At 35.4% G+C, this 18,109-nt stretch overlaps 1 protein-coding gene across 6 annotated transcripts; it reads left to right on the forward strand.

The window, feature by feature from the left end:
• The first annotated feature begins 872 nt into the window (after positions 1 to 872).
• On the forward strand, positions 873 to 14,122 carry LOC128219604 (uncharacterized). Of its 6 annotated transcripts, none has more exons than XM_052927441.1 (10): positions 873 to 980; positions 2,637 to 2,938; positions 5,809 to 5,943; positions 7,442 to 7,607; positions 8,683 to 8,845; positions 9,415 to 9,563; positions 9,686 to 9,799; positions 10,732 to 10,822; positions 11,915 to 12,027; positions 13,058 to 14,122. In XM_052927441.1, exons 2-10 carry the CDS (start codon positions 2,886 to 2,888, stop codon positions 13,328 to 13,330), a joined length of 1,257 nt encoding a protein of 418 aa, XP_052783401.1. In that variant the 5' UTR covers positions 873 to 980; positions 2,637 to 2,885; the 3' UTR covers positions 13,331 to 14,122. The 6 variants fall into 6 exon arrangements, with proteins under 6 accessions (XP_052783401.1, XP_052783405.1, XP_052783399.1 ...); XM_052927445.1 differs by lacking the exon at positions 873 to 980 and adding an exon at positions 1,472 to 1,791 and having other exon boundaries at positions 11,936 to 12,027; XM_052927439.1 differs by lacking the exon at positions 873 to 980 and adding an exon at positions 1,477 to 1,791.
• The last annotated feature ends 3,987 nt before the right edge of the window (positions 14,123 to 18,109 follow it).

Below are 18,109 nucleotides of genomic sequence, written 5' to 3' on the forward strand. Positions count from 1 at the left end.
TATCCTTTTTGTCAAAATGGTTGTTTGGAAATCAACGCCATTTATTTGTTTGTTTGTTTACATCAGTTGTGACCCGTGACGACCCATGTGAGAACCCCGTTGAAGTCACGTGATTCCTTACCCTGAAGCGGCGTGTACAGGGAAAAGGAAATATGAAAAATATACATTAACCCTCTGTCTAGATCCAAAAAAAGTGGACAAGGGCCATATTCAATGTACTTCTTATCCTTAGGCATGCATCCAGGACCATTCAGTCTATTGGCTAATTATTGTTTACAGTCCAATCAAAACACTACGATTAATAGCTTTAAAACGTTGTGAGGTTTTTTTTAAGATTAATATAAGGTGGTCATGGAATCCGGTTCCTGGTCATTTTATTAAAGTTAATTTTTATAAACCCTTAACATATTACAGAAATGTACATTTTCGTCGTCATGTCGAAAACAGCGGTTTATTTCATTCTCTAAATTGACGGTTTTAAAGATAACCATAACAAATTAAGCGCACGCAAACCATTGTTGAGATAAACTACAATGGTTTCAACAGTTATGAGCGAGCTTACATGGGAATCATTTAAGCTTACATAGAAATCATTTTAGAGAAGACATTATCACGTCTTCTTTCAAAATATCGTCTAATCTACCTTTAAAATGATTTAAGAAAGTCATATTTGTCATTTGTCATAACGTTTCAAATTTATGAACAGTGCTACTTCGCCTTTAATGTAGAGAAAAAATGAGTGGGAAAATGTCACCCTTATACACTATATGTCAAAATGATTTGCATTTAAAAAGCAACTCGCATGAGAAATGTCAGTTAGCAGGATTGCTGATGCATATTGCGAAATAATAGAAATAAACAATACTGTATATCGTTCAGAGACCAATCCTAAAATGTTAGTCCGTACGTGCATTTAGGGTGAATGTTTGCTTAACTTATTGGTACATAGGTTTAATTTGATAGAGACCAGATAAAACAAGGTTTGTAATTACTTTATTTTGTTATATGTTAAATGTCAGTCGAGTTTTTGCTTAATTGGATGTTAACAACGGGATCAGTTTCCAAAAATACTCAATAAACTTATATTGTTCTAAATTGGATCTTAAAGTTTGGGCAGGTACTTATAAAATTAAGTAAAAAAAATTGAAGAAATAAATGTTTAATAGTTTTACATATAAGTATGATTTTGTTTTACATATATGAAGGATACTTAGATTAGAATGCATCAATTTCGGTAAAAAACCTTGCGCGATCAGAGAGATGAAGTGTATAAGAGAGCACTGAAGTAAAGTTAAGACGATCTTTTCATCCAATAAACTCAGTGGATAAAATAGTGGTCGATTGCATTGATACATCAATTGATTAGTTAGATTGGAACATCTTCCATCTGAACAATAAACACGCTGTAGCACAGACTCCGTTCTAGACATAATAAATTAGGAGAATTTGGCAACTTGTCAGCTGATTTGATTATAAACAAGCAACCAGGGTATGAACTTACATTGGGCGGAAATATTTTGGCGCGAATATTTTTGGAATCATTTTCTTGCGCGCTTACGTTTGATTTAGGTAAAAAAAAAACGGTGTGCTCGCGATATCTCGATTAATTTGTGTTAATCCTTAAAAGACTTTGGTGGACTTTTTTTGGAATTAAATAATAGTGCTAATAAAAAGATATTGAAGGTGAACATCAGTTAACCTGGCTTGCGTCGCTAAATCTGTGCCAATCCTTACAACTTCTTTGGATCCTGTGTTTGGAATTATTCATTGGTGTGCATGTCATGGAAATAGGTGAAGCACTGTTTTTTTGTGTATTACGTTGCTTTTGTATCCGTGTTAATCCTTAAACTATTTATGGGGGATATTTTGGAATTATTGTCTCAAGCAAAAACGATGGAAGTGCATCGCATATAAAGGAACACTAAACTAACGAAGTATTACAGAACTTAATAACAGTTTATGTCTTGAACACTTATGCAAAATAATTTTGTTGTTGGTAGTTGTTTTTTTGCCGTAGGTATTAAGCATTTCCAGATCGTCATGTTTTTTGTGATTCATACCTACTTTGTTTCAAGGCGTTGCAAAATAAGCTAAATTAATAAATAATAATTTTTAAGTAAACTTTTTTTATATAAAATACTTTGCGTTACTTCAGTTCATACTTTTGACGTTGGCGTAGGGTGTAATCTATTTGGCAACGAAGTAAAAACAGCATACCGTAAATTGCTGTAAGAATTTCATTTTCGTGCCAACATTTGATAACAGAGACATTTTCAATAAATCAATTTATATATTTTATTTTAAGGTTCAAGACGTGTTAGATGCGTAGTAAAGAAAATCTTTGTCGGAAACTGGATCTAAATTCAATTAAATTTTATAATGAAAATACTGTAAACAACGCACTTTCGATTGTCTTGGGTATTATAATACAGTTTGCAATAATTAATTTGTGTAATATTACAGTTATGAAGTACCCGGATCTCAGTACGCATTAATCTTATAAATAAAACGGATATTCCTCAATACATTTGTACTTAAGTTTTTTGCGTATTAATTTAGGAACCAGCGTCACATTAATATTAATATGTTTTCCTCAATACTATTGTACTTATGTTTTTTGGCTGTTGTTATTTCAGATCCAGCGTCACATCTATACGAATATAAAGACGGACGTTTTTACAAGTGAATAGCATAGTTTGTGATTTCCAGTAGCGCGGATATTTTGGACTTGAATCAAAACGTGGATTAGCCTCCCTCCAGGATTAGATAAGCAAGCTTATCATAAGATAATACGGAAAATACATCACCACCTGTTGAACGCAGCTGATTCAAAGGATACGTATCTCTGTTGTTTGGAACTTCTTAAGCGAACCTGCATATCAAACATGAGGTGGAATAGAATCAGCTATTGTTGTCTTTGGATTGCGTTAATTGCAGAGTAAGTATTACGTTATTACTACATTGCGTTTCAACGGTAAGATAGGATAAGGTATATTTTATTTCCAGTTATGGGTCATGTAACATATGACACGTCAATCGCGATATATAAGTAATTTAGAAAATGCATCAAATCAGTAACGAAAGTTGTAACGCAAATAAAGCTTAATTCTGATTGTGACGCAAATAACAAAAGTTCAGTGGATCAACATTGCATGTTCCCATTCGTTTTCTGAATCTATCAGACTTAGTGTTACGAATGTATTTAAATTGCTAATATTTTCATATCATTAAAAGGCATGTATAATGTTGTTAAAATATGGCGGGAGGTTTGTTCACTTTAATACAAATTATGAGATACTTCGTCTTGATAAATCTGTTCTCCAAAACGACAAAACCATGTACACCCAATCTATGTTAAATAGAAGCAAACTCGGATGAGCTTTCATTCTGTTTGTTTCGTTTATTCTCCTAAAATAAGACGAAACGGGGTTTGTCCGCTCTGTTGAATATTGATGGGCTAAAAGATAACCTTGGTTTTGCATATGTATTTAATTACCATCTTCAAGAGTATCTTTAAATGAGGGCATTAATTAACACATGGATAATGGGTGGGTTTGTACTTAGGAAAGCTTTCAACAACTTTAGACGGGTTTCCATAAAACATCTCAAATCATTTCCTAACTTCGGTCGTTTTCCTATGTGAAGTTTCTCACTAGTCATACGAAACAATAACCTTACTATATCTAAAATACTTCGTTTTCATTATACTTCGTTTTCATTATACTTCGTTTTCATTATGTTTCGTGTAAAATACATAATTGAATGGTAAAAATCATGAACTTTAATTTTAACAATTCGGGAAATCGACTTAAGTTTAGAAATGACTTAAAATGTTTTATGGATGCGGGCCCACAGTGCTATTGTTGAAAATCTTTTCTAAGTACGAAATTTCGAGTATTTTTATGAAAAGGCCCGCAGGGGTATCTTCGATTGGAAGCATTCCTAAGAACCAATGAATACGTATAAAAGGTACTTAAGTACAAAAGATCATGGTTATATCGCGAGATGGATTGCCCTAGCGCACACGCTATTATCAGAAACTTAATAATTATGTCTCAATGTTTGGCAAATGCTTTCAGGCTATCATTAAATTTATCAATATGGATCATAGAAGAAATGAATTATGGTGTGACAGACAAGCGTCCCGTTCGGTCTTATATTCAGAGGAAACATTTGGATGTTCAAATGGTAAAAACAGACTGATGGTTGCATTAATGGTAATTAATACCACTCCTGGTTGCCCGCATAGCACACGCATCTCATCGAGGCGTCTCAGGGTCGATTTCCGGCCTGTACGAGTGTGAGCTTGGTTTGTTGTCTTCAAGTCGGACAAGTGGGTCCCTTCCGATTATTCCAAGTTTGTCCCACAGCCCAATACCACACCCTGACGTGACTCTAACGAATATGTCTAACTGAATGTTGTAATAACATGTTTTACATCGATTTAGAATTGATAAGTTTAAACTAAGTAATCACTGCTGAGTAATTTCCTTGATTACGCTCGGCACTCCACATAATGTGTGGTTGTGAGCTATAAATATGATTGATGATGAGTCGTAATGACTTGAAATCAGTTATCAATGTGGCTAACCTATATTTTAACCACTGATATATTGTGTACCGAAATGCCCGAGTTTTAAGCAAATAAAACCACGGGAATAGATTAACACACCATCTGTTCTTTGAGCCTGTTCATTTAAACCAAACATATTTTTTTCTTTCTGCGTAACGATGTTCCTGTGTTGTGTTCCTTATTAATTACTCGTAGCTGTGAGTGCAAGTTAAATGATTGTCAGGATGCCAATTACAATAATACCCACCTGTGATCGTGCATCTATGTTCAGCTATTACATACCTTGGATCCAGCATTGCAGATTTCATGAATTCCAATGTCTGTCATCAGCGTTTTATGTAAATAACTTCACACATATCTGTAACTGTAACCAGCATGTTATCCAATTAATCTTTGCATGTTTCAAGCTTTACCGGGCTCGTGCACCATTCTCATAAAATGGGTTGTAAAACCGACGCATCACCGAGCGGTTGGTTCTGACCCACACTCACAACACTTAAATGATAAAAATAGATTATCGGTATTCAACTCGGTGCAACGCGGAAATTACCGAACTAGGGACAACTCATATTCGGTTGCGCGGAAAATGCCGAACTAGTACGATTTCATACTCGGAGGAGAGCGCATTGACACAAAAAATGGGTTAAAACGACATGAATAGAAGTAGTTCTTCGGAGTTTGCGGTCTTCCTTAAGACTACCTGCGCGCATGCGCAGATAGTCTAAAAACTACCGGGAGAAGCCTAGTAGTCTATTTTTCAAAGATATGCCATGTTTAGAGGCACAAGGCAAGTGCCCGAACGACCACGAACCCGGCCCCAATTTCTCGAAACTTTTTAAGCTTAACAGGCTTAAGTAGCTTATTTCAATTATCCAAAATACATACTGTACTTTAATTGAATCTTGATAACTGAAAAATGGTTTAATGTGATTTTCGTAATGATAATTCCTATCCAAAGTATAAAAACTCATAAAGAAGTTAATATTACGCAATTTATTGTAAACCTAAAATAGTGAGTTTAGCTTAATCCTGCTATAAGGGACTTAGGAAGTTTCGAGAAATCGGGGCCAGAGAATAAACGTATAAACACTTCATAACAAATGAACGGTCAATGAAACACGATTTCAGTAAAACACGAGTCTACCGGGGGCTTAAACTAGTTTATCAAATCTCGCGCAACGCATGCTTTTACACTTTCCGTTTGAAAATATAATTTATTATTTTGTTGTTTTCAGCTGTCTGTGTCAAGATGACACACTGGAATTGCATGCGTTTGAGTATCTGAGACGGTTTGAGCGCGAGCTGCTGCCGGGGCAGTGTCCTGGTAGAATAATACAGCAGTCTTCACTCAAACCTTATCCGGAGCCATGGTATGTGTGTTGTAAATGTTTTTATTTTGTTATAAAACGTTTTTTACACAACTTCGCGTTTAATGTTTAAAGTCAACTAATGTTCGGCAATATGGCTTACCAGCCTTTTTGTGTCGCCTGCCAAGCATGGCAAAAACAGATAGATTACTTTGTCGGTCGTCGGCGTCGTCTTCGGAGTTACAAATTTGTTTCCGATCAATAAAGCCCATAAAAATACATTTGGAACGGTTTACCCGACCCTACCTACTAAATAAGCGTCGACCTTAACCGTTTTTATAGTCAGTTGTTAAAAAACAATTTGTTTTTCTTTTTAAGTTTGTTTTAAAATGTAGTTTAGAACCTTTAACGCTTTATACAGACGCTTACTTTAACACCATTTGCCAAGGAGGAAACTATCGTTCTTATATAAAGTCTAATAAAAAAGCCTACCTACCCTGCCTGTTAATGAAAAGGGTGTAACCCTAGCCAAGCCATTTTTGGCCGAAGTTTGAAACGGGTATAGATTATTCAAACTTGGTATAAACATTAAAAATGTTCAGTAGGTGATCCCCCTTGGGCTGGTGTACAGTAGGTCAAGTTCCAAGGTCATAGTTATCTCTACTAAGAAAATATAGGCGACACATCCAATTCGCAGAATTCTAGTTAGTTTATATGCCGGAAGATATTCTGTCAAATGATAGCCATTCCTTTTTTATGTTGTTCTCATTCCTTCAAGCCCGTTTGGGTGTATCGAACTTTGGGGCTGACGAAAGCATATCAATTTTAAGCGGTAACAGTTTTAGTCTAAATTATTTTATGTTCATTGAAAATGTATAACAATTAGCGTGTGACCGTCATGAAGTAGGCGTCTTTCGTTTGCGGCAACGTCGTTTCATTTTTATAACACTTCCACTCGATATAAGGTAGTTGGACTTTTCTTGACATTCGACGATCAGCTATTCTGACCTAATTCCAAACGAACATTTGAATTTTTTTAACTATGTTCATTCACTTCTACAATTTGAGACCCAAATCCAATAATCATCGATAAAATATCGCCCATTTAGGTAAACATGCTTGTTCCCAAAACGCGAAAAATGCTTAGAAAAGACCCTGCTATTTACAATCCGATGGTCTCACTTCCAAATGTCGAAGCTACAAAATCTCATGACCTCGGTAGCAACGTTTTAGTTTTGAATCGTAGTAATTTCATTACACATTTTTTTAAATGCCGAAGTTACAATTTTGTAGTTACAATTTCTGAAGGTTTGCTTTTTTGTGAGATGTCCAATCATTGCTCGACATTTTGATCACACGATATAACAACATTTTATCATTGGACTATTTACTCGGCATTTGCAGTCAGATGCAGCTCGTCTTTATGATTTAAGTAATGTAAAAATTCCGAAACAAAAAAATGCAGCTTCCGCATTTTGAAGCGAAGCTATCGAAAATTATTTCTGCCGATGTAGCTGTAATAACGTTGCCCCATAGATCTCATACGCCGTGTGATTTTCAGCATGTACCCAAACCGCCCTGGTGATGTTGATCTGAAGCGGAAACCTGCGGAAACGGCTTTTAAGATGGTGGTGGACAACCCAGAACAGCTCATGGATAAACTAGGTCTGTGTGATGCAAAGGCTGCGCACTATTTCGGATTGCTCGCAAATGGGGACTGTGTCAGTGTAAGTACATATCATGACCATTGCGCTCTTAAGTAATGCAGTAGCGTGATACCGCGATCACCCTGTGCTTTCTAAGGCCATTTATATAGGCCCTTGTACAATATGAATGCGTTTTACCATCACCATAAGTATTTGGGATTTCGTCGGTGTCGCGTTGCATGGTCTTAGCCCGATGTACTAGGAGGCACGCTGATACTCGCTTCTACCGCCGGAAACGCTAGTTCGTTCCTATCGGCTGACATTGCTCACATACGATGGGCCAAATCGTTGTCAATAATTCGTGCATCAAAACGATATAGTTACAAATAAAACATGTATGCCCGAATCGATCATGTCAACAACCTTTGGTGCAAATGCTTAACTTGCATTATACCGCACTTAGTCGCTTTATCGCTGAAAGGGAATTCAGTCGCCGAAAACGATTTGTTTCGGTGTTCCAACGTGTTTTTTAACTTCCTAATTTGGGGTCCATCGAAACGAGAATTTTATGAGTTTGCACGAGCTTCTTCGACAGTAGGGCTAGACACTTGCATATACGAAAATGCACGATATTGTTAGAACTTGGTACTATTGGGGTCAATACACGAGTTTGCGTGAGTTCGTACGATTCAATGCCCATATTGGTACGATAATGCGACTTATGATGAATGTACTCACTCGATGATATTGACAATTGCGCTAAGACGCTCACTCTCTGACCTTTATAATCGAATCCGTAGGGATGTCCATAATCTCGTTAAAGTCTCCTGGTGCAAAAGCATGATATTAATGATGTAACCACGAAATATGCAAGGATTCAGAGAAACTAATTCAGAGAGAACAAGTTCAACCCAAGAGGCGTATAAATACAAATAGATAATGTTATTTGAGTTGACTTCGCACTACCGGCAGCGTACAATCACTTCATCTTTAATTAAAACTTCTTTTCTACGGAAGATTTTATAACCAAGGCGTGTACTTTTGAAAGTATTTCCTACAAGTGCATTAATTGTCATTTAAACATATGCTTAATCGACAAGTAGTTTGTATATGACATATTATTTTGTAACTTTTGATTTACCTTCATTTTTTTCAGAACGAAATTGCTGGCAAAGTATCGTTTTCTTCGAGGAATCTTGTGCTGTTGAACATGGACCACTACAGGCCTCGTGTGAAGACCCTTCACCCATCAGCGGGTCTGGGAATCCCAGACGAGTACACCCACTACTTCATTAACAGTTATTACACCAGAGCAATAGGTATGCTTATGAACAAAGATAATACAATGTTCTTGTGACACAGGGTGTTCTATACAAATGGTTGTTGTTTGGTAATATACGAAAATTCGCATTAGAAAAAAACTTATACAATTATGAGTTGTTTTTGCTATTCAAGATCAACCATAAAACCGTGTCTGAAATATAAGAAATGTCAATGAACTCGTATTAATGTCTTTGCAATATAAATTAAACACGAAACTAAAATATAACCCCCCCCCCCCCTTCGAAAAAAGAAGATTTCCACTGACTTTGCTAAAATATACAGGTTAGGTAGGGACATTGTTTACTAAGGTTATGTCTTAATATCAGTTTTCACCCTGCAAACTGTCATCATATTGGCTTCGTTCTTTACCGCGTCTTTTCCGCGCAAAAAAAACTAAGGAGAATGTATCATAAAAGATTACGAAAAGCCGTGTATACAAAAGTATGGACGAGTGCCACTTAAATAGCACGTAGATCAGGAAACCGAAAAGAAACATACTTTTGTTACCAATATATGCAATTTCCATAGGATTTTGTGATTTACCTGTTCGTACGTTCACTTCCAGCAATTGGGACAGAGGAGGTTATCCTGGTTGTGTTGAGTTTTAAGTCCCAGCAGGAGGCCCGTCTGGCTAGGCAAGAGTATTACAGTAAGGACCTGTCTACGTTGATATTGAACTTTGCCATGACGGTCAACCAACCTACCAAGATCAAGGTATTTGCATTTTGTTGTATGATGTTATATTATGTGTTTTGTTATCGGTATAAGACTATTTGTCTTAAATGATAATTATTATTACCATCATTTTAAGAACTAAATCCTCTTATAATCGACAGGTCGTCCGTCTTTCAACTGCTGACAAAGTATTTGAGACTAAAGTTTTCCGAAGTGGGTTTGCGACTTTTGAAGCAGCGCAGTATGTGGAGGAAGCAGAGAATCATATGGATAGGGTAAACAAACTTATCCTAAATATAATATGATAATATGATAAATGATATATCATATATTTTCGTTCTTTCGAAAAAGATAATCAGTAGAGTAGTTTGGCTTTGACATATCAATGTATAGCAGGAAAAATTCGCAGACCAATTATAGTTTTTTTGGCGGCGATTGTTAGTAAACCTTTGGACTTCGGCGCTGAAACATCCATCTTTTCTTTCCTATTCTAAACAAAAGTTTCATTGTAGGATGAGATGTACGAGTACTTCCAAAAAACCGGGCGTCAAGTTAGGTGTTTAATACTTTAGGGAACTCTTATATAAAGCGTGTCCAAAAAAAAACTTTATCTAAGGTTCAAACTCAGTTTAGTTCCGGTCTCGATTTCTCTCAAGATCTTACGCTCATCATGTTTTAGCGGTTATTATTTTAATCCACATTTCTTCCTAAATCTTAAAATTACTTATTACAAACTAGTTTATCGTGATTATCAATAAGGTAATTTCCATTCATAGTCCTAAACATCTTACACATGTAAATATAACAAACATATACCAAAACAAACATAGTGATATAGCTAAATCTCGTTATTATGGGCTTGAAGGGTCGGGGCCTGTTCAATAATATATAGAAAACAAAAATGAAAATGTTTCTTACCTATGAAGAAACTACGGTTTCCCCAACAAAACAAGACAACACTCGCGCAACATAGTTCGTACGAGAGTTACTTAGCATAAATTAATATAACTTTTTCACAATTGTTTTCAAATAAATAAATAACAATGACTCGGTGTTTTGTTTGTGATTTGCTGTACAACTGTAATCAATACAATATACGTGTCAGTATTTAACAATCAGTTCGAAATATGTATAACTATTTCAATACATTTTAAGGGAACGAAATTTTAAATCATTATATTACATCATTTAAACATTTCCTTTTCAGATCAGAAAAGAGCTCGATCAGGGGGTGAGACATTCGCATCTTAAATACTCCTTTAAAGCGTATGAGGTCGGACCTATGATGCCTATAGCAAGTAAGTCATTGCCTTTTCACTCTTCTTTCCCGTAGCCGATACACGGCTACTTCCCGAAGGGCCACACCCTGTTTTCCCCAAAATAGCATTTTCGATTCCACATTTTCCAAAACTATTGAGAACCTCTCCATCAATTAAATTATGTTTTTCGAGTGATGTTTTTATTGATATTTTAATCCATTTGTTCCGAAGCGGAGTTTTTCCTCAAAACTGACAAAAACGGCTAGGGTTTCTTCCCCATGCGTGGTAAAAAGTCTCTGTCATACAGTGTTTGCAACTTCTATTATATATATAATAGACTTTTTTTGTTTTGGCCCATTTTGTGACGCCATTGTCTATTCGTGTAAACCACATGATAAATGACCTGATAAATGCCACGCAGGAAGGCAACATTTTGCTTCGAATAAAGACTTTAAACAGAGATAAGTTTTCTTTTTCTTCATTACTTCAAATCAAACAATGGGCAGTCTATGCTGCTTAAAGAACCCCACCTTCGTTTTATTACCGGATTTTAATTAGGTGATTAGTTTCCTCAAACACTTCGACAAACCTGTTTCCAAAAAAATGTTTTGACAGTGCTCCATCAGGCTGCTGTTTTGTAAAAAGGCTTATGACGCAATTCATCACGTGGTATATACACGCAGATTGATTGTTAAATCATGATAAAGCAATTGTGAATCCAGTATAACTTTGTCAGGTTTTTTTTTCGACTAGTGAGCTTGCCCAAGTATTTTTCTTCATATTATCGTAAAACATATATAAAAGTTCTGCTACTGGAAGTGTCCTCGCACATAGCACTGTCGTTCCACATAGCACTTTATTTTAACTTAGGAGTTAATTTGCGCGCCAGAAATATTTTAAAACGGGCTTCTCAAAAGTGGCTCTTTTATTAGGGATCAATATCATGTTCAAATAAGTCGAGGTATGAAGATTTTCATGGACATATCTTTTTGGTGAAATATAGACAAAATAATGGTAACGGTATAATAATACAGTCGTATTTAGTTATCATCAAGTACCATTGATGGACATAGTTTATAAGTTATTTGAAAGTTGAAAATATAAGTGCATTGATTTAATTTAAATTTACAGTTGCGCTTACGTCGGTTACAGATGAGCAGAAAAGTGGCGCATGGAAGCAGATTGCCCTGGTACAGGTGCGCGCAAAACGCATGTACAACTCCAACAAGCGATACAGAAAGTTTGTAAGTATAGGATTGGATTGTGTTTCCGTAGTTTTGTGGTCTTTTGGAATTATTCATAAGCGATGCTATAAAAGCGCTGCAGTTGATGGTAGGAGGTGTCCGAAGTGGACAATAGTTGTAGCTGCAATTTCAATTACTGTCAATCTATCGTCTCAATAAATATAAGACAGCCTTATCTAAAGTTTCTTGTTTTCAAAAAGCAATTGCAGTGACACTTTATCATTCCAAAAAATCACATATTTAATTCAAATTCAGTTCATTTATGTTTTACTATCTTTGATTACTTCAATGTTCCTTTTATCCCTTTTCCTCTATGTTGACGTTTTACACAGTGTTTAGTTCCTTGATATACGATGTTCGGATAACTTAAACACAACTTGCATGTAACTCATTTTAGATCGTCTGCTTTTCAATGAAAAAGTCGAGGTATTGTCATAGCGTTGGTTCCATTGTCGTCGTCGTTTTCTGCGGCAAATGCGTCGTCGGTGCGCAAAAACCTTAACCTGTGCCACAACTCAAAAACAGTTCAAGATATTCAAATGAATCTTACACTTGTTAAAAGAGAAAATACAAAGTAGTATAGCAATTTTCAATTCATGCCCGCTTTTCGACTGAAACATAACAAAAAGCGTTGACTAAGCGATGCTCTCGTTAGAACGTCTGTCCTGGCGTCTTTTATATCTTTATCTTAATGAGTGTGCGATTTGGTCTCATCTCGCTGCTTTTCGGTGTCTAAAATTACTTGTTTTCTACTTTAATCGATAAATGTCAGCGTGTGTTATACATTCATGAATATTAACTGTATATAACAAACGTCACTAGTAGATTGTGTGTATGAATTTCATGGACAAGAACCGGCTGTTTATCAAAGATAAATTGTTGTCTTGGTGTTTATATGTCATCATGGGTCACTACCTATCGTGTGTTTTTTTGCAAAACATTCAAATCCAAAGTCGCCATATATATGCTTGTGGTGTTCTAGTTAATTTTCATTTTGTTAGACTGATATAATTATTCTCTATCTTTTCAGTGTCGCTCTACTAACGATTACAGGAAGTACTGTCTGCTTGAAAACCAGACATTAAAGGAACTGAAGAAGACCATCACCCGAGTACACACCATGAGACGCGATTGGCTTGATAAACCCTATGAGTACCAGATAGAATACATCAATAATACCAAGAAAAACCTCAAGCTCTGGAACGATCGCCTACGACTGGTCTCGAAACAGCTCAGGAAAATTATCAAGAAAACAAAGACCAAAACTCTGCAATCAAATACCAGACTGGTTTTGAAATCCTAAACTGATTTGATAAGAATTTTCGTCTACGGCAAATTGAATTATGATAAGAGATTTATAAATTAAATTTGAAAAATCCGATCGTATAAAAAAATAAGTTAAAATTCAAAGATCACGGAAAATGAGTCAATGAAAGAAGAATGTGAAAGGCATTTATTAAACCATTTTGTGTCCAGTTTGATAGGTGTTTGAAAATGGGTTCACACGTCCGTTGGCGTTGGAAAGGGAACAACAGATACATGCAACCTGTAGAGTTCTTGCCTTGCAAAAAGCGCTCTGAGAAATGAATGTGAGGACATAAATATTGCCAGGAGCCAGAACTTGCTTCGTTATCGAAACTGAAAGAAAGCAGCGCTTTCAACACTTCAGATAAGGGCAGATTAATGATGGAAGCCTCCTACGTGATAGACTTGAAGCGCAATTCCGGAGACATTTTAATGGGTTGATATGATAAACACTTGATAGAGTATAGTAATTTAGAGTCGAACAATTTCGTTTCACATAGGATGGAATATAAGCTATACTTTGATACAAATACACAAATACTTGAACAAAACAAATTTTACTAGCAATTAATGCAATGTACTAGTAACGCCCTGTACATACTTAAACATTTGTATTTTTATAGAAAAGTGTATCATCTTTTGAAATAGTATCTCTTTACTGAGCTATTTAAATACTTGTTTCGCCATATGGTTAATGTATTTATGTAAATATTTTTAACATCATTATTTATTATTTGTAAATAAATGATAGGTATTTGTATATACATGAAATAAATTTATTCAAATGAAATGTTTTACTTGCGTAAAATAAACATTGTTTCCGGTTTCATCCGCCATTCTACACGTGTAGTTAAATACTTTCTGATACTCTTGGAACATCAAAATGACATTGGTGTCAAGTGTTTTTATTATAAAAACAGTCGTTTATTTACCTACTCGTATTTTTATATGTTTTAAAGAGCAGTTTTTAAGGAAATTAAGGAAACTAATTTTCTTTAACGAATCGTTAACTCAAAATAAACTGTAGAAATGTATAATTCATAAAAACATCTTAAAACAAATTGTCTTCATAGAGTTATAACAGTCCGGATACCGGAGTACCCGGAAGAAACCCACTTGTTCAGCTTAGAGAGTTTGGTTTGTGGTCACTAAGCCGAAGAAGTTGTTTTCCTACGGATAGGGCTCCACAACAAAAGACCAGTGTCTCGTTACATCGTGCCAACGTGAGTGATAATTATATACTGCTGTAATACTTTGTTTCAAAATCAATGAAAAATAAAGGAATTTAAACTAAAATCTGCCCCATGAAAAAGTGAAAAACGTCAATTAATGATTTTAGCAAATAGATGACTGCATAAAATAGCAAATTTGGCACCAAGAAGTACATTGCTGTTAATTAACAATCTCAGTCAAACTTGTTATTATGTATGTAGAATGTGCTCTATAATGACCTCACCTACAATGAGAACTGGCGACGCACAATATAGTATATTTACATTCGCTATTTTGAGTTTCTGTACGATACAGTTTTCGTTCAGTTTGCTCAAACCTGTCGACTTTTCGCGATCTATTTAGAAGGGTCATGCATATGTAAAACACGTATCAAATTGTTCTTGAAATCTTGTTCGCAAACGCTTCTATCGAGGAAATAAAGTATAGAAAAAGGAAAATGTATATATAAGGCTTACTTCTTGTGTTTCGTTCGATCATGCAGTATGAACGCTCGACAGCGATTTTGCAAATTTTCCTAGAAGCGCTTAAAGTGATGGGACCGTTGTGGTATCCAAAGGATAAACAGAACGTTTAATGCTTGACTAATAAATCAAACCAATCCAAACGTACGATTTATTAAATACTTTTAGATTTCCATATTCATTTTAAAAAGGCTGATACATGAATTATAACGTAATTATTAAACACGATACAATGTTAGCTTTAGTTCTAGTAAATGCATTTTCTGATATCACAAAGTACAACATATGTTTCGGTGTGTTTAAAAAACGGTAAGCGCCGATCAGTTGGAGATTAAGTCAGATTCTGAAGGAAGACACATCTGACCGAATTAATTTGGTGCATGTGTATTTAAATAAGGCCATGGTTATCAGGGCTGGTTTCAGGATGTGTTGTAAGAGGGGGCGCACTTTTTAAGTGCCACTCATAAAGTAATAAAGTACGCCCCTTCTCAGGAAAATATATAGGCAGTTTGTATGCAATAATGCATTCAATTGCATTTTTTTAGTTTGTCTCTCGGATATTGGCATAAAAAGTAAGCTTGAATAATTCTAGAGGGGCGTGCGCCGTGTGCCCGTAGGTCTTAAACCCGTTACATGTAGAAGTAACTATTTTGACTGCTGGGCTTGTCCATAATGTTTTCCATTGTTGTACAAGAGTAGTTGAATAACTAAAAGCATAATACTAAAACCATAGACATAGTTATATCGTTTGTCGTCGGTGATTCAGGTACTACACATGTAATTGGTGGTGATCGGAGTCATTCGGAACGCCTCCACCATTTTTATCGAAAACAAGCTCGGATGTATTTGGACGGTTTACATACTCAGAAATTGGTATGTTTAAGTCCGCTGCAAGTAGATCACGTTTTTTTCAATTTAGCAGTTAAACTTATTGACCTAACTCTTGGGAATCTTAGTTATGTTTGTAATAAAACACTTCACTGGCAATCAATTTAAACTTAAAAAAATACAAGCTAAAACACTTTACTTGATTGATGATGTAATTTAAAAAAATACGAACTTCTTCAACTGATGTACCGGCATACATCCAAAGTTGTTTTCGATAAAAATGGCCGAGGAGTTCCGAATGAATCGGAGTATGTTTTAACCGCTTTTATTACGTATCTCAACATGATCATTAACAGAGACATCGCTTAAAATGTATAAAACCTGTTACTAATGTGCTAAGATAATTCAGCGAACCCCAATTCCACCTATTGGTAGTACCTGTAAAGATCTTCATAATAATTGAATCAACATTCCTCAATAGCATTATGATAACCACAAACCTTTGAACTAACCTCAGCTTACGTTAGCTGCGTGAGAAACATCGTCATCTTTCCGATAACCGCGGCATGCAATTACATGTGACGTAATTCGTACAAAAAGGTGTTGAAATGGCTTTACACCTGTTCATAGACTTTCATCTAGTATTTGCACTTTTTTTATTCTAACACTTTCAGAGTGCTATTTGTCAAAATTATAAAAATGCCAGAAAACACGATAAGCTATGAAAGTTACTCTCCGTTTTGTTTCTCTCCAATCTCCGACTAAACCAAAAGTCGGTTACGTAGAGACAGGGTTTGAATTCAGTCTGAGAAATAAATTAAAAATGAAACATTCAAATATAACAATAAAAACGACAAAGGGTTTGGTACAATGTGCTACCATAAAAACGACAAAGGGTTTGGTACAATGTGCTACAATAAAAACGACAAAGGGTTTGGTACAATGTGCTACAATAAAAACGACAAAGGGTTTGGTACAATGTGCTACCATAAAAACGACAAAGGGTTTGGTACAATGTGCTACAATAAAAACGACAAAGGGTTTGGTACAATGTGCTACCATAAAAACTACAAAGGGTTTGGTACAATGTGCTACAATAAAAACTACAAAAGGTTTGGTACAATGTGCTACAATAAAAACTACAAAGGGTTTGGTACAATGTGCTACAATAAAAACTACAAAGGGTTTGGTACAATGTGCTACCATAAAAACGACAAAGGGTTTGGTACAATGTGCTACAATAAAAACTACAAAAGGTTTAATACAATGTGCTACAATAAAAACTACAAAGGGTTTGGTACAATGTGCTACCATAAAAACGACAAAGGGTTTGGTACAATGTGCTACCATAAAAACGACAAAGGGTTTGGTACAATGTGCTACAAAAAAAACGACAAAGGGTTTGGTACAATGTGCTACAATAAAAACGACAAAGGGTTTGGTACAATGTGCTACAATAAAAACTACAAAAGGTTTGGTACAATGTGCTACCATAAAAACTACAAAGGGTTTGGTACAATGTGCTACAATAAAAAACTACAAAAGGTTTGGTACAATGTGCTACAATAAAAACGACAAAGGGTTTGGTACAATGTGCTACCATAAAAACGACAAAGGGTTTGGTACAATGTGCTACAATAAAAAACTACAAAAGGTTTGGTACAATGTGCTACAATAAAAACGACAAAGGGTTTGGTACAATGTGCTACAATAAAAACGACAAAGGGTTTGGTACAATGTGCTACAATGAAAACGACAAAGGGTTTGGTACAATGTGCTACAATAAAAACGACAAAGGGTTTGGTACAATGTGCTACAATAAAAACGACAAAGGGTTTGGTACAATGTGCTACAATGAAAACGACAAAGGGTTTGGTACAATGTGCTACAATAAAATCGACAAAGGGTTTGGTACAATGTGCTACAATGAAAACGACAAAGGGTTTGGTACAATGTGCTACCATAAAAAATACAAAAGGTTTGGTACAATGTGCTACCATAAAAACTACAAAAGGTTTGGTACAATGTGCTACCATAAAAACTACAAAAGGTTTGGTACAATGTGCTACAATAAAAACGACAAAGGGTTTGGTACAATGTGCTACAATAAAAACGACAAAGGGTTTGGTACAATGTGCTACAATAAAAACGACAAAGGGTTTGGTACAATGTGCTACAATAAAAACTACAAAGGGTTTGGTACAATGTGCTACAATAAAAAACTACAAAAGGTTTGGTACAATGTGCTACAATAA

This window comes from Mya arenaria, chromosome 15 (genome assembly GCF_026914265.1).
Source record: "Mya arenaria isolate MELC-2E11 chromosome 15, ASM2691426v1".
Lineage (NCBI taxonomy): Eukaryota > Metazoa > Mollusca > Bivalvia > Myida > Myidae > Mya > Mya arenaria.